The 9,334-nt window shown below is 48.7% G+C and overlaps 1 protein-coding gene across 1 annotated transcript; it reads right to left on the bottom strand.

Moving 5' to 3' along the window:
- Nucleotides 1–2,393: 2,393 nt before the first annotated feature.
- LOC143517766 (uncharacterized) lies at nucleotides 2,394–7,584 on the bottom strand. The gene is made up of 2 exons (XM_077010565.1): nucleotides 6,169–7,584; nucleotides 2,394–2,922 (listed from the first exon to the last, which is right to left on the bottom strand). Exons 1-2 carry the CDS (start codon nucleotides 7,258–7,260, stop codon nucleotides 2,683–2,685), a joined length of 1,332 nt encoding a protein of 443 aa, XP_076866680.1. The 5' UTR covers nucleotides 7,261–7,584; the 3' UTR covers nucleotides 2,394–2,682.
- Nucleotides 7,585–9,334: the final 1,750 nt, after the last annotated feature.

Raw genomic sequence — 9,334 nt, 5'->3', positions numbered from 1 at the left:
TTTGAACCCACTTATCTTTTTTAGAAGAAAAACATTACTAACATTACTACATTTCTACCTGAGCCTGCCAAAAGCCAGTGCTGAGGTATTTTGGATCATGAGGCCATCCTTTGTCATGCAGCCACTTCTAGGTAGACGGGGGGATGGGTGATAGTGTGAGCTATGTTGATCCATTGACTCAGACGGAGAAGAAAATACCCTTTCAGAGAAATCTGAACTTTAGCTATTTTGACCAATAATCATGTCACCTTTTGCAGTGAGAAAAAAATCCAAAATTAGTACAAAGGAGGCAGACTTGAGATGTTTTGGAATTATAGTTCAAATAATGTCTGTGTCAGTTTTATAATAAAGAGAAAGATGACTGTAGCCACCTACATGTGGATGAAAATTCATGTCACCACACATTTCACTTACTCTGTTGACTGAGAAGCAAGGATAGCAAAGGTTTCCAGTACACAGCAGGCTTTGGACATGATCCTGGAGGGGCCGTGGGCGGGTGGGGTTCCCTGGTCTTTCTCTGCCTGCCTCTGGCCTCTGGGGCCTTGCTAATAAGTACATTCTGTACATTTATCCTATGTTGCACTTACATAAACACACACACTCACACACACATACATCAGTCATTTGTGCTGTATGTCTTACTTTCTGCTCTTCATTTAGTAGCAGCAGTTGGTGAATCATTTGAGCTGTTTTTTCTGCTCTTCTGTCTTTTCCCTTTTTACTTTCTCTCCCCCTCTTTTCTCTCCTGTCCTGTATGGTTCACCTAACCCCAATTGTTTTTATCACTATTGTACTGTATTATACAGAATTGTTTTCTTTTGATCCTTACATGAAAACAAAGTTGTCCTCCAAAGGTGAAAGGTTGGAGGTGGGCCAAAAAAAAAGTTTGAAAAGCCCATATGAAGCAATTTTCAAGCCTAGGGTCACAAACGTCACACACAACACATTGTTAGTTTTCAGAGAGTAGTGAAAATCTGTAGTAATGATATCTCTTTTGGTAAGATTTCCTAAATTTCCTATTTTTGTTTGCTGGTTATAGCTGTATTTGGAAGAGACACACTGCAAAATCTTGATCTTGATAAGTTAAAATTGCTCAATAATATTATTCTATTTCAAGTAGCTGAGGGTTTTTTTGTATACATTTATGTAAAAACATTTTTACCTATTAGCAGTTTTTCAAAAGACAAAACTACTTAAAATAAGGTTAAAAATATCAGAGCCATTTTGACTAATCAATATGCCACCTATATGCCATTATAATTCAAATATTATGTTTGTGTCAATTTCACATTATTTCAACCTTTCACAAATCAAATCTCAAACATATGGTTCTGTAGATGAGGAGACTTCTTGCAAGAGATCTTGCACAGTCTCATATGGCAGCCAAGGAGGTGCAAGCTTTCAGCAGGAACCACCCATACCTGACACACGCCTCATTTACATAACACTGGAGGCAAGTTCAGCTCTTCTCCCCCCTGCTGATTCCTCAGGCAATGGGCACTTTTGCAAATGAATGGATGTTAATTGGAGCCACCAGAGGTGTCAGTTTGGACTAAGGTTCTTTGGACCCTCTTTTGGGACTTCAGGGGGGTGGTTGAAATTTCAGGGACTTCTAGTGTTAAGGTACTTAACCACAACGGATCTACGCTGTTAAGGTCTTAAATTAAAGCCTTATTAGTAAACGATTTTTAGGTGACAAAACATTAAGACATTTCACAACATAAATATGTTTTGTAAACGGATATGTCGGGAGACCCCCTCGCGGGGTGCACTTTTGTGGTCAACTTCAAAGCCGGATATCTCGCGATCGGCTGCACGTAGACGGCTGAAACTCGGTAGGCATGTAGATGGGATAGGAAATTTTGATTTAAGCGCTGTTGTTCGGAGATTCATTAATGTTTAATATGTTTTATATCGCCGTAAAGGAGCTGGGCCCGCCGGCGGGCCCACTAGGGGGCGCTTCTGGTTAACACGGACGCAAGTGGCGGTTTTCAAGATTCCAGAGCACTGTGCACTGTTTTTTTTAAAGCTATTGAAATAAATAGGTAAGAGGAAGAAATACCCACGTTAGAGTTGTAGGTTGTTCTTTAGGATGCACTTTGCGTAAAACAACTTTTTTGGTGGTCTTATGATGGACTATTTATGTGGCTTTGTAATCATATTATTGCTGGAATTAATATTGTCCATATGACAATAAACGCCGTCATATACACTAGGTGCCATGTATAGATTCATATACAGTATACACACACACACACACACACACACACACACACACACACACACACATATATTGTGGCGCCGGTGAAGAAGGAGACTCACTCAAGAAGCTCATCTTTGCAAGAAATACTCTTTATTGAACATCAAGAGTAATAACTGCTTTTTCACTTCCTCTCCCTCAGGTGCTTTGGTGGCAGTCATGTCATATCACTGCACACATTTAACCTTGATGGTGATTTTTACTTTCCCCAACAAAACGTCCCCAAAGCATTCCCACATTTCCATAAATGAACTAACACAAAGATGCACAAAGAATTGCCATGTTAAGGAACATTAACAAACATAAATCTCCCACCCTGTACATTTCCCAGCATCCTCCACTAGTCGGTGGCGGAGCTCATAGGTCCATATTCCCAGCGCCGTCACATAGCCCCCCCCTCATAGTCCGCCGTCCCGGCGACCCTAAATAGGAAATCCGGTGACAAAGTCACCCAAGTGACGGGGTGGTCCACGGGTCCTCTGTGGCCTGGAGTGCCGTGCGTGAGACGGGGAAGGTACCTGTAGCGTGGCGGGAGAACCGGGAGGCAGGGGCGCCTCAGCGTCCATTCGTCCATAATCCACAGCGTCGTCCACTCCCGCCACGTCGACGTCACAAGCAGCAGGGACCTCAGTGTCAGATCTGTACATGTCCCGTGGAGCAGGCTGAACAGAGTGCGACATGTCAACATCAGCGTCCCGCCGGCCGACCGGAGCCTTGGGCCTGTACGGTGTCAGCCGGTCTCTGTGTACGACAACATTCTTTCTCCCCCATTTAACCCTATACACAACCTCACTGAGCTGCTTTATCACAGAACACGGCCCCACCCAACTGGACTGTAGCTTCGGGCATAGGCCCCTCGACCGTTTAGGGTTATACAACCACACCTGCTGACCCAGGGACAACGACCCCCCACTACACCGTGCATCATACGCCCTCTTCTGTTTGAGGCTCGCGGCTCCCTGGGCATCCCTCGCGACCTGGTGCGCGTCATGTAACCTATTTAGTAGGTCTTTAACAAACAACGGACCGGGCTCATACGGCGGGCCTGCGTCTGGGGCCGCTCCAAAGGCAAGGTCTATGGGCGTGCGGAGCTCCCTTCCAAACATAAGGCATGCAGGGGTGAAACCAGTCGATTCCTGCACCGCCGATCGACACGCGAGCAGGACTGCGGGCAATCTCACGTCCCAGTCTCTCTGATGCCTGCTAGTGACCATAGCGAGCTGGGTCGCCAGCGTGCGGTTGAATCTCTCCACTAACCCATCCCCCTGCGGGTGCAGTGGTGTAGTCCTAGTTTTGCTGATCCCTAGCAATTTGCAGACTTCACCCATAACCTCAGACTCAAAATTTCGCCCTTGGTCACTGTGCAAAGTCTCTGGGACCCCAAATCGACAGAAAAATTCGTTGACCAATGCGGTCGCCGTCGTGCTCGCGCTCTGGTCCGGCACGGCGTACGCCTCGGGCCACTTTGTAAAGTAGTCCATCGCGACGAGGACGTATTAGTTACCTGCTTCAGTAACGGGGAAGGGACCCATGACGTCCACGGCGACCCTTTCCATTGGCGAACCCGAACGCATAGGGATCAGCGGCGCCCTGGGTCTCGTCGCTGGTCCCTTTTTGGCGGCGCACGTGTCGCAGCAATGGACATATAGTTCGACGTCACGTCTACAGCCTGGCCACCAAAACCTTTGCCTTAGGCGACGCAGCGTCTTAGATACCCCGAAGTGCCCACTACCGAGCGCACCATGCACCGAGCTAAGAACTCTCTCCCTTAATTGTACCGGGACCACGTTTTGCAGTATGCTCTTGTCCGAATTAGGCTCCACCCACTCACGGCACAGCATTCCCTGTTTCACGCGCAGGTTATCCCAATTGGACCTAATCGCCTTTGCCACGGGGCCTAGCGGGCATACATCGTCCCACACCGGTGATGAGGAAGCCTCCAGGTGCCTCAAACCCCACCCGATCTCAGGGTCAGCCAACTGGGCTTCCCTAAATTGTTCAATCGGTACAGCCTCGAGTTCCAGCTGGGGCATCTCATCTACCGGTCTGAGCGCCGCACAGTGTACGAAATCAGGGTCGCTCACCTCAACCTTCACACAGTGTTTGCAGCTCTCACTTTGACACGGTCTGCGCGACAAAGCGTCCGCGTTTCCGTGGATTCTACCCGGTCGGTGCACAATGTCAAACTTGAACTCCTGCAGCCTGGCCAGCCATCTGGCCAGCTGCCCCTCAGGATCACGGAGGTTTAGGAGCCACTGCAGCGATGCGTGATCCGTACGCAGGCGAAAAGGCACGCCATACACGTACGGCCTGAAGTGTTCCAGGCATGCTATCATTGCAAGCAGCTCGCGTCTGGTGACGCAGTAATTGCGTTCCGCCTTGCTCAGGGAGCGACTAAAGTACCCGATCACGCGCTCCGTGCCCTCGTGCACCTGTGAGAGTATGCCACCAACACCATGGTCGCTCGCGTCTGTATCAAGAATAAACTCTGTGTCAAATTTGGGATAGGCCAGTACAGGCGCGCTGCACAGTCTATCCTTTAACTCCCTGAACGCATTCTCACACTCGGGAGACCACACGAATCTCGCCCTGCTGCCAGTAAGGCCATGAAGCGGTGCTGCGACTTCTGCAAACCCCTGAACGAACTTCCTATAATAGGACGCCAGGCCTAGAAAGCTCCTGACCTGCTTAGTGTTCGTCGGGCGAGGCCATCCCCTCACCGCCTCCGTCTTTGCTGGGTCTGTGCTAATCCCCTCGCTGCTAACGACATGGCCCAAGAAATTTAAACGCTGTTGTAGCAGATTGCACTTCGCGGGGTTGAGTTTCAAGTTAGCGCGACGTATCCTATTCAGGACCGTGTCCAGGTTCATTAACGCCGCCTCGAACGAGCATGCGTGCACCAGTACATCGTCAAGGTAAACAAGGCATTTAGAGTTCGGGACCCCTCTCAGGACCTTCTCCATGAGTCGTTCAAACGTCGCAGGAGCGTTACAGAGGCCAAAAGGTAGCACATTGAACTGCCACAGTTCTTTACCTATGGTGAATGCAGAGCGTTCCTTGGCTGACTCGGTGAGGGGAACCTGCCAATAACCGCTGCGCAAATCGAGGGAGCTAAACCATGCAAGCAGCTCGAGAGACTCGTCGATCTTCGGCAGTGGGTATGCATCAAGTTTCGTGACAGCGTTAAGCCGCCTGTAGTCCACACAAAACCTCCAATTCCCGTCCTTCTTTTGTGACAGTACGACCGGTGAGACCCACGGGCTGTTCGAGGGTTCAATTATGCCTGCCTCAGCCATGATATTGATCTGCTCCTCAGCTATTTTGCGTCTCATAAACGGTAGGCGGTGGGGTCTCGAACGGATCGGCCTTGCGTCGCCTGTCACGATGTCGTGCGTAGCTAGACTGGTTCTAGTGCAGTCATTTTCCGACAGCGCGAAAATGTCCATGTAACCCTCTAAAAGTGACCAAACTTTGCCCTTCTGCTCCGCAGTGAGATTGCCCACGCAGCGAGTCCATAGCTCGCGGACGGCCTCAGCGATGTCCGGGCGCCCGTGCCCACCTCGGCCTGCGTCCCCGCGGTCCGAGTCGCCCTCTAGACGTACCACCGACGGCCCACCACTAAATGAAACTCCCCCGGTCTCGCAATTTATAACTGCCTCTGCACGTCTCAAAAAGTCCAGCCCTAATATGCATTCGTCGCAGGTATCGCCGAGCCAAAACTTATGTACGAAGGGCCCCCGCCCGAAGTCTACCCTCGCCAAAGTGTGTTCACCGAGCACAAGCCTCTCACCCGTTACTGTGGTGAGGCTAATTTTTTCACCACCCAATATCCTAGCATTAGACCTAATTGCCCTAGTGTTGTAGTATAACACAGAAACGGCTGACCCGGTGTCGATTAAGGCACTCACCGGCTTGTCATTGACCATCAGGGGGGTGTATAGTCCATTTATGCCCAGTCGGCGTGAAGGTAGCGAGGACCCGAGTGTGCATTCGGATGCCTTGTGATCCGGTAGCCCACATCTCCAGCACGTCATCGTTCGACGTCCCGCTGTGTCTCGCCCCGGTCTCGCAGCAGCCGTCGGACGCGTTGTGGGCCCTCTGGAAAGCACCAGCTCCGCCCTCTCCGCCTCTTCGATCGCCAAATCCAGCGACGCCGGGTCCTTCAGCAGGACGTGTGTTTGTAACTCAAAAGGTTCCAGTGCCTCCACGAACCTGTCTAAGGCCAGCCTCTGTCTGACTTCCTCTGGGAACGTCGGATACGCCTGCCGCACCAGCAGTGTGATGTCAGCTGCCAATAGCGCGAGGCGTTCGCCACGTGCGCGCCGTCTTAGTGACAGTCTCTGCCTCGCCGCGGCGCTCAGCGGCTGCCTGCCAAAGCGCGCCCTCAGAGCGTTGCGCAGCGCGGTTAGATCGTCGTGTTCCTCCTCTCTCAGTTCAATGAGCGTACGCTTAGCGTGGCCTTGCAGTGATAGGCACAAATGTGCCGCCGTTTCGTAGTCCGACCATCCCATTCTGTTCGCTGTGATCTTCAGCTGGGCATCATATTCAGCCCAGTCGGAAAGTCCATCATACCTGGGCAGTTGGAGCGGCGTAATGAGTTTGTTCCGGCCCGAGGCGCATGCCGCTATTTCGCTGCAAGCCGGTGTAGCACGCTCCGCACGTACGCTGTTCTGGCCCGCGTTGTGTCTCCACTCCTCGGCGGCCCCCATCGCCGTCATTGGTTGGGCGTCGTCCGTGCAGGTGGCGCCGCTCCACGTCTCCGGCCAGTACGCTCGGCGCTCTTCCTGCCGATCAGCTTGTAGCCGCTCCGTGGTTTTCGTCTTCGCCACGCTCCGTCCATCTGCATCTCTCCGTAGCTTCATTAGTGCTCTTTCCTCCCGTTGCACCAGTTCGCCCACCTCGTCAATCTCGTCCAACAGTTGACGCAGATTGCCCAGAGGCCCACTTCTTGACACCACTTGTGGCGCCGGTGAAGAAGGAGACTCACTCAAGAAGCTCATCTTTGCAAGAAATACTCTTTATTGAACATCAAGAGTAATAACTGCTTTTTCACTTCCTCTCCCTCAGGTGCTTTGGTGGCAGTCATGTCATATCACTGCACACATTTAACCTTGATGGTGATTTTTACTTTCCCCAACAAAACGTCCCCAAAGCATTCCCACATTTCCATAAATGAACTAACACAAAGATGCACAAAGAATTGCCATGTTAAGGAACATTAACAAACATAAATCTCCCACCCTGTACATTTCCCAGCATCCTCCACTAGTCGGTGGCGGAGCTCATAGGTCCATATTCCCAGCGCCGTCACAATATATATATATATATATATATATATATATATAGTGGGCCAGTCTGTCAGGAAATCCCGGGCCACTTTTTCTCCCCAGTCCGCCCCTGCCCAGTGCCATATTTTTACCTTAAACAAACTAATTGGATGGAAAATGTCCCCAATCTGGCAACCCTGGTCCTAAGTGTAGCAATGCGAGCTCACTTTCGAATTAAATGCCTAAATGACTATGAAGTAAATGACAGTGAAGCGACAGCACGACTCCGGAGCTGAAGAGCGGAGGAAAAAAACATAAAGATGATGCCCGTGACGGTCACAGTTGCATCTGCTGAGCGTAGTTTCTGAAACTGAAATAACTGAAAACTTATTAAAACATATCTACAGGGTTGCCAACTTTTGACGTTCGCTTGGAGTGAGATTTTAACCTGGAGCCGGTGGTTGAGCGGGGGGGGGGGGGGGGGGGTAAAATGGACACAGATTCAGTGTTATATCGCCGGTGGATGGCGCCAGAGCTAGCGAACTAGTAACGTCTATTGCTGCCGTTCAGTTGCAGTTTTTGTACGTCCACTGACATCCAATAAAGGTCCTAGTCAGACGTTCAGATAGAAAACTCGTCATGCACGTCCATAGAGGTCTAGCTGAGGTCCTAGTCAGACTGTCAGATTTTGAACCAGTTTTGAACATCCACCAGACGTGCAAAAATGGGCCTGGACTGACCGACGTGATACAGACATGATTTTAACGTCTGACGTCGCATGTTTGCTGGGCTTCTTTATTTATGAGCAGAATTATTTTTGTTCATCGGCCATTGTTTGTTTGCAGTTGGTTTTATTTATTTATTTTTATTGTAAAGCCGTCTTTATTCATTTGCATAATTATTTGTTCATTGCTCAATTGTTTATTTGGAATCTACAGCATTCTTTTATTTATTTTAATTCTAATTGTAGTGTTAAGAAAGTTATTTATTATTTATACATTATAAGTGGTGCTGCTGTGCTGTTATTTACCATAGCTTATTATAACATTGTAAATGTTGTTACATTGCTACATGTGAATGGTTGTAATGCGGATTATATTAAATAGTAACAGTTTGAGTTTACCTTTTGTGTATATGTGTTTGTATGTGTGTGTGTGTGTGTGTGTTTGTGTCCGGGGTGGGGCTCCCTGACCAGTTATGCTTAGGGCCTCCAAAACCTTAGCAGCGGCCCTGGACATACAATAGATTTTTTAAAGCATTGGGGTACAGAGCCAGTGCCAAGGGAAGAATTAATCAGTTTTACCACACAGGGGCCTATTGAGCTAAAAGTTTCTTTAAAAAGAGATGACGGGAAGATGTCATGGAGGTTAGATGATATTTTCATTTGACCCAACAGCTCTGTAATGTCCCGAAGAGACACTGGGGTGAAAACAGACCATGTTACAGTAGTCAGAGGAGAAAAAGCCAAACAGTGGAAAGGTGAGGGTAAAATATGGGTCCTGATGCTATCAACCTTATCCAAGAAATAGTTTAAAAAACGGTTACACTCTGCTTCTGTAAAAGTACTTTCAGAAATTAAAACAGGTGAAACAATGTTCTTAATAGTATCAAATAAGATTTTCGGATTTCGACCTTTTGACTTGATAAGATTAGCAAAATATTTGATTCTAGCATTTTTAAGCATCTCATTAAGAGAACTAATCAGGTCTTTTAGATAGAGTCTGTGAACCTCCAGTTTAGTGCTCTTCCATTGTCGCTCAACCTTTCTACACATTCTCCTCATACTAAGAATTTCCTTATTAATCCA

The sequence above is a fragment of the Brachyhypopomus gauderio genome, chromosome 6, assembly GCF_052324685.1.
Source record: "Brachyhypopomus gauderio isolate BG-103 chromosome 6, BGAUD_0.2, whole genome shotgun sequence".
NCBI lineage: Eukaryota > Metazoa > Chordata > Actinopteri > Gymnotiformes > Hypopomidae > Brachyhypopomus > Brachyhypopomus gauderio.
Note: the sequence above shows the minus strand (reverse complement) of the source record. Positions and strands in the feature narration are given on the sequence as shown.

Coding starts and splice junctions, on each gene's coding strand:
- LOC143517766 (XM_077010565.1), bottom strand. CDS start 7,260: ATGAGCTTCTTGAGTGAGTCTCCTTCTTCACCGGCGCCACAAGTGGTG. Junction 2,923..6,168: donor TGATGGTCAATGACAAGCCG/GTGAGTGCCTTA, acceptor CACTCTGTTCAG/CCTGCTCCACGGGACATGTA.